General features: G+C 44.5%; 1 protein-coding gene across 1 annotated transcript; it reads right to left on the bottom strand.

Annotated features, from left to right (window-relative positions):
• Positions 1-4,235: 4,235 nt before the first annotated feature.
• Positions 4,236-13,240, bottom strand: LOC106566298 (E3 ubiquitin-protein ligase UBR4). Its single transcript, XM_014134202.3, has 6 exons — positions 13,043-13,240; positions 11,125-11,222; positions 9,999-10,102; positions 6,490-6,619; positions 4,670-4,809; positions 4,236-4,420 (listed from the first exon to the last, which is right to left on the bottom strand). The coding sequence occupies exons 3-6, from the start codon at positions 10,032-10,034 to the stop codon at positions 4,301-4,303; spliced, it is 426 nt and encodes a 141-aa protein (XP_013989677.1). The 5' UTR covers positions 10,035-10,102; positions 11,125-11,222; positions 13,043-13,240; the 3' UTR covers positions 4,236-4,300.
• Positions 13,241-14,487: the final 1,247 nt, after the last annotated feature.

Below are 14,487 nucleotides of genomic sequence, written 5' to 3'. Positions count from 1 at the left end.
AGAGCGAGGACAGAGAGAGAGAGAGAGCGAGGACAGAGAGAGAGAGAGAGAGCGAGGACAGAGAGAGAGAGAGAGAGCGAGGACAGAGAGAGAGAGAGAGAGAGAGAGAGCGAGGGAGAGAGAGAGCGCGCGAGGACAGAGAGAGAGAGCGCGCGAGGACAGAGAGAGAGAGAGAGCGAGGACAGAGAGAGAGAGAGAGCGAGGACAGAGAGAGAGAGAGAGAGCGAGGACAGAGAGAGAGAGAGAGAGCGAGGACAGAGAGAGAGAGCGAGGACAGAGAGAGAGAGAGAGAGCGAGGACAGAGAGAGAGAGCGAGGACAGAGAGAGAGAGCGAGGACAGAGAGAGAGAGCGAGGACAGAGAGAGAGAGCGAGAGAGAGAGAGCGAGGACAGAGAGAGAGAGCGAGGACAGAGAGAGAGAGAGAGCGAGGACAGAGAGAGAGAGAGAGCGAGGACAGAGAGAGAGAGAGAGCGAGGACAGAGAGAGAGAGAGAGCGAGGACAGAGAGAGAGAGAGAGCGAGGACAGAGAGAGAGAGAGAGCGAGGACAGAGAGAGAGAGAGAGCGAGGACAGAGAGAGAGAGAGAGAGAGAGCGAGGACAGAGAGAGAGCGAGGACAGAGAGAGAGAGAGCGAGAGAGCGAGGACAGAGAGAGAGAGAGAGAGCGAGAGAGCGAGGACAGAGAGAGAGAGAGAGCGAGAGAGAGAGAGAGAGAGAGCGAGAGAGAGAGAGAGAGAGAGAGGACAGAGAGAGAGAGAGAGAGAGAGAGGACAGAGAGAGAGAGCGAGGACAGAGAGAGAGAGAGAGCGAGGACAGAGAGAGAGAGAGAGCGAGGACAGAGAGAGAGAGAGAGCGAGGACAGAGAGAGAGAGAGAGCGAGGACAGAGAGAGAGAGAGAGCGAGGACAGAGAGAGAGAGAGAGCGAGGACAGAGAGAGAGAGAGAGCGAGGACAGAGAGAGAGAGAGAGAGAGAGAGAGAGAGCGAGGACAGAGAGAGAGCGAGGACAGAGAGAGAGAGAGAGCGAGGACAGAGAGAGAGAGAGCGAGGACAGAGAGAGAGAGAGAGAGAGCGAGAGAGAGCGAGAGCGAGAGAGAGCGAGAGCGAGAGAGAGCGAGAGCGAGAGAGAGAGAGAGCGAGAGAGAGAGAGAGCGAGGACAGAGAGAGAGAGCGAGGACAGAGAGAGAGAGAGAGAGCGAGGACAGAGAGCGAGGACAGAGAGAGAGAGAGCGAGGACAGAGAGAGAGAGAGCGAGGACAGAGAGAGAGAGAGCGAGAGATCGAGGACAGAGAGAGAGAGAGAGAGAGAGAGCGAGGACAGAGAGAGAGAGAGAGAGAGAGAGCGAGGACAGAGAGAGAGAGAGAGCGAGAGCGAGGACAGAGAGAGAGAGCGAGGACAGAGAGAGAGAGGACAGAGAGAGCGAGGACAGAGAGAGAGAGAGCGAGGACAGAGAGAGAGAGAGCGAGGACAGAGAGAGAGAGCGAGGACAGAGAGAGAGAGAGAGAGAGAGCGAGGACAGAGAGAGAGAGAGAGAGAGAGCGAGGACAGAGAGAGAGAGAGAGAGCGAGGACAGAGAGAGAGAGAGAGAGCGAGGACAGAGAGAGAGAGAGAGAGCGAGGACAGAGAGAGAGAGAGAGCGAGGACAGAGCGAGGACAGAGAGAGAGAGAGAGAGAGCGAGGACAGAGAGAGAGAGAGAGAGAGCGAGGACAGAGAGAGAGAGAGAGAGAGCGAGGACAGAGAGAGAGAGAGAGAGAGCGAGGACAGAGAGAGAGAGAGAGAGCGAGGACAGAGAGAGAGAGAGAGAGAGCGAGGACAGAGAGAGAGAGAGAGAGAGCGAGGACAGAGAGAGAGAGAGAGAGAGAGCGAGGACAGAGAGAGAGAGAGAGAGCAAGGACAGAGAGAGAGAGAGCGAGCAAGGACAGAGAGAGCGAGCAAGGACAGAGAGAGCGAGCAAGGACAGAGAGAGCGAGCAAGGACAGAGAGAGCGAGCAAGGACAGAGAGAGCGAGCAAGGACAGAGAGAGCGAGCAAGGACAGAGAGAGCGAGCAAGGACAGAGAGAGCGAGCAAGGACAGAGAGAGCGAGATCAAATGTAAGTAACTTAAAATCAGCCAAAACGCACCCGTTAATAGAATGTGTTTTGATAACTTCTAATTGTAAAAGATTAGCTGGAAGGGGTGAACTGATGTCATTCTTCACTAACTGATCAGAGTACTGAGTCATATCAGTCTGCTAGAGTACTACAGAGTCATATCAGTCTGCTACAGAGTACTACAGAGTCATATCAGTCTGCTAGAGTACTACAGAGTCAAATCAGTCTGCTACAGAGTCATATCAGTCGGATACAGAGTACTACAGTCATATCAGTCTGCTACAGAGTCATATCAGTCTGCTAGAGTACTACAGAGTCATATCAGTCTGCTAGAGTACTACAGAGTCATATCAGTCTGCTACAGAGTCATATCAGTCTGCTACAGAGTCATATCAGTCTGCTAGAGTACTACAGAGTCAAATCAGTCTGCTACAGAGTCAAATCAGTCTGCTACAGAGTCAAATCAGTCTGCTAGAGTACTACAGAGTCATATCAGTCTACTACAGAGTCATATCAGTCTACTACAGAGTCATATCAGTCTGCTAGAGTACTACAGAGTCATATCAGTCTGCTACAGAGTACTACAGAGTCATATCAGTCTGCTAGAGTACTACAGAGTCAAATCAGTCTGCTACAGAGTCATATCAGTCGGATACAGAGTACTACAGTCATATCAGTCTGCTACAGAGTCATATCAGTCTGCTAGAGTACTACAGAGTCATATCAGTCTGCTACAGAGTACTACAGAGTCATATCAGTCTGCTAGAGTACTACAGAGTCAAATCAGTCTGCTACAGAGTCATATCAGTCGGATACAGAGTACTACAGTCATATCAGTCTGCTACAGAGTCATATCAGTCTGCTAGAGTACTACAGAGTCATATCAGTCTGCTACAGAGTCATATCAGTCTGCTACAGAGTCATATCAGTCTGCTAGAGTACTACAGAGTCATATCAGTCTGCTACAGAGTCAAATCAGTCTGCTACAGAGTCAAATCAGTCTGCTAGAGTACTACAGAGTCATATCAGTCTACTACAGAGTCATATCAGTCTACTACAGAGTCATATCAGTCTGCTAGAGTACTACAGAGTCATATCAGTCTGCTAGAGTACTACAGAGTCATATCAGTCTGCTAGAGTACTACAGAGTCATATCAGTCTGCTACAGAGTCATATCAGTCTGCTAGAGTACTACATACACAATTGGTGCACCCTAGCAACTAGGTATAATATTGGTGGTAATTACACATTTCTGTACGATGGTAGCAGCATCCTTTTCATAGTCCTCCTCTTTGGAGCCAGTGGAGGCTGTGCGGAGCTGCAGGCCACTGCCCACCTGCAGGACGGCCATGAACGTGGCAACACTGACACCTGGAGGAGAGGAGGAGTAAACCTACAGTTAACTCCAAGATTAGAGGCAGAGGCAACAGGGGAACTTTCAGCCAAAATAAAACATATTTAAACTAAAAGAATCATTGTATAAAATCATGGGTAAGCTTCGTCAGAAGAACATTGTTTTTCCGCTTGAAAAGTTGACTTTTGACAAAAAACAAACAAAAAAAGGGGACAGTACACTACTGTATGTGGCCAAACTAGGAGTGGAACCTACAACTGAACACAGAACGTACCGGTGTAGAGGCAGCTGAGTGCCAGGACAGTCACATCCAGCAGTCTCCCAGGGGTCAGGGGCTCCAGGACGGGCAGGGACAAGGTGTCCAGGGCCATGGTTACATCGAATACCAGGGAGTGGAACCTGAAGGGAAGAGAATAACACTGGGTAGTGGGTGTCAAATACTGATGATAAATGAGTGTGACCGAGCACGTCACAAAATTCACCTATGACCAGTGTAGGTACCAACTCAGGAGCATGATTACATCAACAAATTTACTGCAATTTTGACTAGAAGAGACAATTGACTCAAATGGGGAAAATATTCTATCACAACAACAATTCACTATGCTCCTACAGAGAGGAAAGAAATCCTTGAGTAGTGTTGTACTCGAGTCCAGAAGTCCAGTGATTAGGGATTTAACTACAATACAATCCTGTGAAGACCAGAGAAATCTGGGTCACACACACACACACACACACTCAAACCCACCCATTGCGGACGGCGGTTGCGTCTCCGACGGTGGCGGGCATGATGAAGGAAAGAGTTGGCTGAGACGGCGTCCTGAAACCGGTTGATATAGCGCAGGAAGTAAGGGAGGTTCAGGCAGACACGCAGCGATTTCTCTGACCCGCCCAGTTCCTGGAGACTGGCCACGTTCTGGGACGCGTTTTCATTTTGGCCTGGAAGGTCTGGTCTGTCGTCTGGTCCTCAATCTCCACCTGAAGAGTAAAGATAAACAGAAATATCAGACCATGTGAACAGCAGCCTACAAAACAACAAATATTACACTCAGAGCCATTTTTGACAAATGATGGTTATAAAAAAGGTACAGAGTAAAATGTTGATATCAAGAAACACAGAGGGGGAAAAAAACTGTTAACTTTCCCAGCTAACAGGGTGGCCATGACTGGCTTTTACTTTTGGTGGCTAAAAAAGTTGTAGAAAATGTTTCAGGAGAAATGTTCTACCTGCGTGTGTCCTGAGGGGGAGGCCAGTACGGTGAGGTCAGGGTTGAACACCGAGGTCAGCTGATTGAAGAAGTTCATTCGCACTTCCTTGTGTCGCAGCTCAGGGTTGACTGGAGAAGGCACCTCCTTCTGGTCCTCCACTGTCAGGGCGGGAGAAACAGGCCCGTTAGGACAGGGCGGGAGAAACAGGCCCGTTAGGACAGGGCGGGAGAAACAGGCCCGTTAGGACAGGGCGGGAGAAACAGGCCCGTTAGGACAGGGCGGGAGAAACAGCTGTCTTGCCCTAACCCTGTTGAGTAGACAAGCACCATAGCTGTCTAACCAAACATTGTCACCCCAACATTTTAAATGTATTTATTTGACATAATCCAACAACATAGCCAGAATTAAATGACACTTCTACTGAGTCTATCTAACAATGTGATACAGTGAGTCAATTCCATTTAAATTCCAGTCAATTCAGGAAGTAAACCAAATTGAAAAGTATTAAAGAAAATGTGGAATACTCAAATGTTCCCTGTACCCATCAAGCGGTTTCTACAACTTAGCCTATGAATGACAGTTTACAACGTAGGTGCACACAGGTCGAGAGAAAGACTTGTGACAGTGACACATTCAATAACGCCTTGCACATTCTTGCCTGCATCTAGCTGATTTAGGGTGTAATAAATTAGTCCAACAGTTGCAAACGAGAGTTTCTATTGGACAAATACAGGTATGTTTTATCCCTGTTTCGTTCTGTTTTACAAATGTTTTTCAACGGAATGAATAAACACCTGATCACACACAAACAGCTCACTTTAACAGCCACATAGAAACAGCTCGTTGTATTCCTTCTCGCATCTCCTCCTCTCACCTTTTCCCTTCGCTTGTGGACTTCAAATGCACAACACATTAGCTGTCTGTGACCAGGCGAGAAAAATAAAAAAACTTTACATGCCAAACCTTAATATCAAAACCGCAATCATGCAGTACAGTCAGTAAGCAGTTTAGCAGTTACACTGACGGGGCCCCGGTGGCACCAAATTAGTAAAACCAAAAGCTTACCTTGACTTCGTTAAGAGTTCTGGTGTTGGATAGTCATAGCCAGCTAGCTAACATAGCACCCCTCTGAGCCGGGTGTTTGAGTACGCTAAACAGGCTAGCTGCAATTGGTAGCTAAGTAATTGAAAACAATTGGCAAACTCTAGCTAACTCTCGCTCTTGCTCCTCCGTTTTTGAAGAAATGAATTTGTTCATAACTGTTCAACTATTGTCTTTCTCTCTCTTTGAGTCAACTACTCACCATATTTTAAACACTGCAGTTCTAGCTAGCTGTAGCGTATGCTTTCAGTACTAGATTAATTCTCTGATCCTTTGATTGGGCGGACAACATATCAGTTCATGCTGCAACAGCTCTGATAGACTGGAGGACGTCCTCCAGAAGTTGTCATAATTACTGTGTAAGTCTATGGAAGGGGGTGAGAACCATGAGCCTCCTAGGTTTTGTATTGAAGTCAATGTAGCCAGAGGAGGACGGAAGCTAGCTGTCCTCCGGCTACACCATGGTGCTACCCTACAGAGTGCTGCTGAGGCTACTGTAGACCTTTTTTGGAAAACAGTGTGTTTTTAACAAATTATTTGGTGACAAATATATTTTGAATAGTTTTATCTAAACACGATAACTTTTTAAATGTTTCACTATTTACATTTTTATTAAAATTCACCGAGGATGGTCCTCCTGTGAGGAGCCTCCGCTGAATTTCAGTGTACTTCCTGAATTGACTGGAATTGAAATGGAGTTGACCCCAAGCCTGGTGAGATGTAAGAAGAGAATTCACAGTCAGAAAGTGTCTTGACTGTCTGTGGCAGCTTGGCGGACTTCATCATGGCTGTGAAGGTGATGATCTTGGTTCTGTCTAGGCGGCTGCAGCCGGTACACAGCCCCTTTATTAACAGGATCAGGTGTTTCTGGAGACAGAAAAGAGAGGAGGAGAGGGGGAGGGGGGGGGGTGAGTAGAGTTCTGTTACGCCATTTATTCCACTGAGTCACTGACTACTCTATATTTATAGACACAGTCCAGTACTACTACTGCTGATACTTACTACTACTACTACTAACTGCTACAGATACTTACTACTACAGATACTTACTTACTACTACTACTACAGATACTTACTACTACTACTACAGATACTTACTACTACTACTACAGATACTTACTACTACTACAGATACTTACTACTACAGATACTTACTACTACCCCTACTACAGATACTTACTACTACCCCTACTACTACAGATACTTACTACTGCTACTTACTGTTGCTACTACTGATACTTACTACTGATACTTACTACTACTGATACTTACACTACTACTACTGATGATACTTACTACTACTACTACTACTGATACTACTACTACTACTGCTACTTACTACTACTGCTACTTACTACTGAAACTACTACTGCTACTTACTACTGATAATACTGCTACTAACTACTACTGATACTGCTGCTACGTAGTACAAGTACTATAATACATACTACCTCTTATAACTTCTACTAATTGTTATTTTGAAATTGTCTCTTTTCATTGTTATGGACTGATGCGTTCGCTTCCTCAACAATGCAGTACATCAGCATTTCACTGCACCTTGTATACCTGCTGTAAACTGTACTGTAATGTTGAGGAAGCTAAAACATCAGCATTTCACTGCACCTTGCATACCTGCTGTAAACTGTGTATGTGACAAATACAATTTGATGTTGAGAGGACGGTCTTCCTCGGGGACGTGACCAAGACAACATAGAAGATCAGGATTTGGGCAAGGGAATAGTTCAGTTTCAATTAAGATTCCTCTCTATATCTATGAATAATCAAGAAAAATCCCATCCCTGCTGTCTGTCTGTGGGATAACAGACTGGACATAATACACTTCAAAGTAGGTTTAGATAAACACAGTGGAGGATGTCTAGCCTGCCTGACCCCAGATCTGTTTGAGCTGGCTATGCCAACGCTGGCATGAGAATGATTAGAGGAGTTGGCAAGACAGCAAAAACAGATCTGGGATCAGGCTAGAGGACAGAGAGGATGGGTATAAGCCAGGACTCTCCAAACATGTTTTCCTGAAGGAGGTACCCTCCTGCAGGTATTCACTACAACCCTGTTTTCCTGAAGGAGGTACCCTCCTGCAGGTATTCACTACAACCCTGTTTTCCTGAAGGAGGTACCCTCCTGCAGGTATTCACTACAACCCTGTTTTCCTGAAGGAGGTACCCTCCTGCAGGTATTCACTACAACCCTGTTTTCCTGAAGGAGGTACCCTCCTGCAGGTATTCACTACAACCCTGTTTTCCTGAAGGAGGTACCCTCCTGCAGGTATTCACTACAACCCTGTTTTCCTGAAGGAGGTACCCTCCTGCAGGTATTCACTACAACCCTGTTTTCCTGAAGGAGGTACCCTCCTGCAGGTATTCACTACAACCCTGTTTTCCTGAAGAGGTACCCTCCTGTAGGTATTCACTACAACCCTGTTTTCCTGAAGGAGGTACCCTCCTGCAGGTATTCACTACAACCCTGTTTTCCTGAAGAGGAACCCTCCTGCAGGTATTCACTACAACCCTGTTTTCCTGAAGGAGGTACCCTCCTGCAGGTATTCACTACAACCCTGTTTTCCTGAAGAGGAACCCTCCTGCAGGTATTCACTACAACCCTGTTTTCCTGAAGGAGGTACCCTCCTGCAGGTATTCACTACAACCCTGTTTTCCTGAAGGAGGTACCCTCCTGCAGGTATTCACTACAACCCTGTTTTCCTGAAGGAGGTACCCTCCTGTAGGTATTCACTACAACCCTGTTTTCCTGAAGAGGAACCCTCCTGTAGGTATTCACTACAACCCTGTTTTCCTGAAGGAGGTACCCTCCTGCAGGTATTCACTACAACCCTGTTTTCCTGAAGGAGGTACCCTCCTGTAGGTATTCACTACAACCCTGTTTTCCTGAAGAGGTACCCTCCTGCAGGTATTCACTACAACCCTGTTTTCCTGAAGGAGGTACCCTCCTGCAGGTATTCACTACAACCCTGTTTTCCTGAAGAGGAACCCTCCTGCAGGTATTCACTACAACCCTGTTTTCCTGAAGGAGGTACCCTCCTGTAGGTATTCACTACAACCCTGTTTTCCTGAAGAGGTACCCTCCTGTAGGTATTCACTACAACCCTGTTTTCCTGAAGAGGTACCCTCCTGCAGGTATTCACTACAACCCTGTTTTCCTGAAGGAGGTACCCTCCTGCAGGTATTCACTACAACCCTGTTTTCCTGAAGAGGAACCCTCCTGCAGGTATTCACTACAACCCTGTTTTCCTGAAGGAGGTACCCTCCTGTAGGTATTCACTACAACCCTGTTTTCCTGAAGGAGGTACCCTCCTGTAGGTATTCACTACAACCCTGTTTTCCTGAAGAGGTACCCTCCTGTAGGTATTCACTACAACCCTGTTTTCCTGAAGGAGGTACCCTCCTGTAGGTATTCACTACAACCCTGTTTTCCTGAAGAGGTACCCTCCTGCAGGTATTCACTACATCCCTGTTTTCCTGAAGGAGGTACCCTCCTGTAGGTATTCACTACAACCCTGTTTTCCTGAAGAGGTACCCTCCTGTAGGTATTCACTACAACCCTGTTTTCCTGAAGAGGTACCCTCCTGCAGGTATTCACTACAACCCTGTTTTCCTGAAGGAGGTACCCTCCTGTAGGTTTTCACTACAACCCCAGCTGTAACTAACCTGATTCAGTTTATCAAACAGCTAATTATTAGAATCAGGTGTGCTAGATTAAGGTTGGAGTGAAAACCTGGACGGTATCTCTCCAGGGACAGGGTTGGAGTGAACACCTACAGGACGGTATCTCTCCAGGAAGAGGGTTGGAGTGAAAACCTACAGGACGGTATCTCTCCAGGAAGAGGGTTGGAGTAAAAACCTACAGGACGGTATCTCTCCAGGAAGAGGGTTGGAGTGAACACCTACAGGACGGTATCTCTCCAGGAAGAGGGTTGGAGTAAAAACCTACAGGACGGTATCTCTCCAGGAAGAGGGTTGGAGTGAACACCTACAGGACGGTATCTCTCCAGGAAGAGGGTTGGAGTGAAAACCTACAGGACGGTATCTCTCCAGGAAGAGGGTTGGAGTAAAAACCTACAGGACGGTATCTCTCCAGGAAGAGGGTTGGAGTGAAAACCTACAGGACGGTATCTCTCCAGGAAGAGGGTTGGAGTGAACACCTACTGGACTGCATCTCACCAGGAACAGGGTTGGAGAGCTCTGGCTGGTTTAAGCATTTCTACTTCTCTCACCTGTGAGACGGCGCATGCTTCGTCAGGGTTCTCCATACGCAGCAGTGAGAACTCAATCAATACTTTACAAGCTGCTGCTACTGACAGCAACTGGTTTCTGGGGACTAGAGGTGGAGAGAACAGAGGATGACTGATCAGATTTCATATGAATAGTCTTGTTAATAACATGTACACAACACTGCAATCTTGACATTTTTTATTAAAAAGTTGTATAGTGATGTACCTGAAGGCCATGCGAACATGAACAGCACAATCTACTGTAACTGGGTTAGCCGCAGAGAGAACATGAACGTAGCGTATCAATTGGAAGGCAGAAATACTGTAAACATGTTTCTATCAAATGACTTTATGCCTGTAAGTTAAGACTGGAATAAGAATGTGACAAATATGTGTAGTTTCTTCCTGGGGGGGGTTTCACACCAAATTGTGCCGTTTCCTCCCGTTGGATGACCAAAGAGAAAGTATTGTAAAAGATTGGGACACACAAGTGATGCTTCATTATAAAAATCATAGATGGATTTAACGTGAGCATTTTTTGTACAATAAACAAAATGACTTGCATGGACAGTGGATACGTGGTTATGTTTAGGAATTTTTGTTTGTTAGACATTTGGCGATGTGAAAGCAACCGGACCAAATGTAAAACCTACAACGTAATACACTTAACTCAGTTTTAAGTTATAGTTCCAATCAATGTGTGAAAACGCCTTGAGCCTTAGATATCTCAGACCTTGGAGCAACATAAGACAGGCAACGACAACAAGGTCTGAGGATGATGTCAGCTTGGGCCTGCCGCAGAGGCAGAGTTCTACCTTCAGACACATTAAATGATTAAAAATGGCAACACTAGGGCTGCTGAATCAAGTGCACCTACCAAGTGCACCTACCAAACAAATGAACAAAAAAAATAGGAATGCAAGGCTTCATCTTTTTTTTATAGAAATGTTTGGGGATCGACTAGGAATGCCTTGGAGATCGACCAGTCGATTGCCCGTTTGGTGACCACTGGTCTGGAGAGACTAGTCTCTTCTCACAAAACAAATTTACAAAGGAGTGGTTGCTAAAGTAGTTGAAATGGTAGACATAAAGGAACTAGTTAAATTAGTTAATGGATAGTTGAACATACTTTGTCCACAGACTGTGGTGATGTAATGAGCAGAGAGCGCCACGAACGACGAGTAGAACGGCTAATACTGTTTATCATGGTGTAGGATCTCAGATTCACTGCAATGACATGGGAAATTGAAGAGGGAAGGTCATTGCAAAATACACAATAAATGGCATTACAAAAGTACAGTTCAACTCACAGTCAAGAAAAGGCTATGTCGGCATGAAGAATAACACTGTGCAAAAGAATAGGTTGGTCCAGCAGCCGAAATAAATAGTCAAGCATAGATCCATAATATCCACAGGACTTTATTCACTCCTGAAATGTTGCTGTTGAGAAGGTTTTGTTTACATTTACATTTTAGTCATTTAGCAGACGCTCTTATCCAGAGCGACTTACAGTAGTGAGTGCATACATTTCATTTCATGCATTTTCTTTTTGTACTGGCCCCCCGTGGGAATCGAACCCACAACCCTGGCTTTGCACACACCATGCTGGCGTTGCAAACCAACTGAGCCACAGGGAAGATAAAAAATTACAAGTGAATGCTGTGGTTTAGAGTCCCCGGGAACACCAGCTCCAATGGTTTCACATATTTGGTTGTATGTTTTGTCGTCATTTGACAACAAAATGTTTTTATAGCTTCAAATTTAGACTGTCAGTTAATGCATCCAGAAATGAGTCTATACATTTGAGTGGTTATATTTCTCCAGCCCCCATCCCTGAGCTACTGTTGCCCATATTTGATCTATCCCATAGTCACAACACCTGACAAATCAAGGGCTTGATTGTTTGTTAACAACTAGTAGTCAAATCAGGTGTGCTATTGTTGGGATAGATCCAAATGTGTGTGTTCTGCCATTTCAGTTGATGAAGAAATCAAACCTATCACATTCATAGATGCAGCTCTGGATGCCAGGACTGACAGACAGTTCAACACAATGACATGATAAATGGGGCGGCAGGTAGCCTAGTGGTTGGATGCCAGGATTGACAGACAGTTCAACACAATGACATGATAAATGTTCTACAAATTGTGAAGCTATAACTTACAGTTCAGTGTACTCAAATGACAACACAAAAAGGTTGTGCTGCTACTCCATTGTATAGCTAGCTATACTTTGTTATAAATGGAGGTTTGATAGTTGCACTAGGCTCATTAGACTTGACACATAAGGCATTTAACAGTATAACCGATAAGCTTCAAGTATGAATGGGTGTGTCAACGACTGAAGTGACCATTGAACTGCAAGAAATATCCCAGATTGTAGCTAGCTGTTGACAGTCCTTTGGGCTAACGTTAACTACCTAACTCAGAACGGATCAAGGAGTGCAAAGTCAAGAAACGTTATAGTTAGCCCACATCGAACGACATATGAAACGATTATATCAACAGCTGTGTCAACTCGTGATGTTGACATATCTAAATACTAACTATCTAATCCATTCATGCCATCACATCAGCAACATCATGACCGCAAACAACTTGACCATCAAGTAAACAGAGAACCACGGGGTAAACTTTCGTTTCTTACAATACAAGAAATGTTAGTTAGTTCGTCAACTGTGGCTCGTTAAAGCCTAACATTACAGTAGTTCGCCAAAAAAAAACTACAATGTTTGGCTTTGTTTATTGTCATGCAAATACGACAAAACTCTTCCGAATTCAGTTATTATGGTTTAACAGCAATGTTTACTTCACCGTAAACTCTGTTAGGAATGCAAGGCTTCATCTTTTTTTTATAGAAATGTTTGGGGATCGACTAGGAATGCCTTGAAGCAAATTCACACTAGGTATATTACTGTAGGTAGCATGCTATGCTAATGCTAGCGCAATACAACTGAGCTGAGTTAAGTTAGCATGGTTGCTAGCTGTTATATCGAGCTCTTTCTCGTCAACAGAGCGCTGCATTTCACAGACGGACACGTTGTTTACCTGTTTATTATGGATTCTATAAGCGGAGGTAGCTCTTTCGTTTCAAAAGTTGTGTAGGAAGCTGATAACAGCGGCGGGACAGCAGCAGTCCATTTCGATTCCCCATCTCGTCCACTCACCGCCATCTTTAGATTCCTTACCGGACAAGCAGAAACACTTCCTCAACAACATCCCCCAAATAACAGGAAGTGTCGACATAGATATTAAATCAAAGACGCGCTGTAATAAAGCGCTTTAATAATAAACTACGACAAACTAGCAAGAAAATTTCGTAGATGTAGAAAGGATAGAGAATTTTAGAGAAGAAAATAAAAAAAAGACAGTGAAATAATTGCTATTATTTCTTTATAGCACAACCAAACATCTGTAGTACGCTTACTTTGTGCAAAAAAATTTTAAAAAATAAGACTTTCAGAAATAGGAATCATTTTATTGAGGGCATTGGCGTTTTTGTTAAAGTGTTGCATGAGCAGAGTTGTCCATTCACCCCAAAAAGGAAAAATTTATATTCTAGAGCGCCATGCTAATCCATGTTTAAGACATAAATATAGCACATAAAAATGAAAAACATTTCAAACAAAATAAACCAAAATTATCAAAATCTCATCGAAATCTGTACCGCATTTAGTAATCTTAAAAGACGTTTTAGTCATCTTTCAGAGCTAAATCATGTTTCAGTATAAGAACACCTGCTTTGAAATGCACCAAGTAACCACTTAACTGCTCTTTCGTTGTGGTAAAAATAACATTTCATTGCATGAAGTGAGATCATGAAAAGCACTTTACATTGCTATCTTAAAAGGGAGGTTATAAAGGGTGTAGACAGTTCATTATTTGTTAATAGCAATGACATACAGTGCCTTCAGAAAGTATTCATACCACTTGACTTATTCTACAATTTGTTGTGTTACAGCCTGAATTCAAAATGGATTAAACACATGACAGTAAAAACATGTTAAGAATTTAATGCAAATTTATTGACAATTAAATACAGTAATCTCATTTACATAAGTATTCACACCCCTTTGCTATGACACTCCTAATTGAGCTCAGGTTCATCCAATTTCCTTTGATCATCCTTGAGATGTCACTACAACATGATTGGAGTCCACCAGTGGCCAATTCAATTGTTTTGACAGGATTTAGAAAGAAAACACACCTGTCTATATATGGTCCCACAGTTGACAGCACACGTCAGAACAGAAACTATACCATGAATTCCAAGGAACTGTCTGTAGATCACTGAGATAGAATTGGGATGAGTCATATCTGGGGGAAGGGTACACAATTTCTAGATTGTTGAAAGTTTCCAAGAGTACAGAGGTCTCCATCATTGGGAAATTGAAAAAATATGGAACTACCCACTCTGCCTAGAGATGGCCATCCGACCAAACTGAACAACTGGGCAAAAATGACCTTGATCAGGGAGGTGACAAAGAGCCCAA

This window comes from Salmo salar, chromosome 13, assembly GCF_965601325.2.
Source record: "Salmo salar chromosome 13, fSalSal1, whole genome shotgun sequence".
NCBI lineage: Eukaryota > Metazoa > Chordata > Actinopteri > Salmoniformes > Salmonidae > Salmo > Salmo salar.
This window is presented reverse-complemented; position numbering and strand designations above follow the sequence as displayed.

Coding starts and splice junctions, on each gene's coding strand:
- LOC106566298 (XM_014134202.3), bottom strand. CDS start 10,034: ATGGAGAACCCTGACGAAGCATGCGCCGTCTCACAG. Junction 6,620..9,998: donor AAGCATGCGCCGTCTCACAG/GTGAGAGAAGTA, acceptor TTCTGTCTCCAG/AAACACCTGATCCTGTTAAT. Junction 4,810..6,489: donor AGTCAAGACACTTTCTGACT/GTGAATTCTCTT, acceptor CCGCCCTGACAG/TGGAGGACCAGAAGGAGGTG.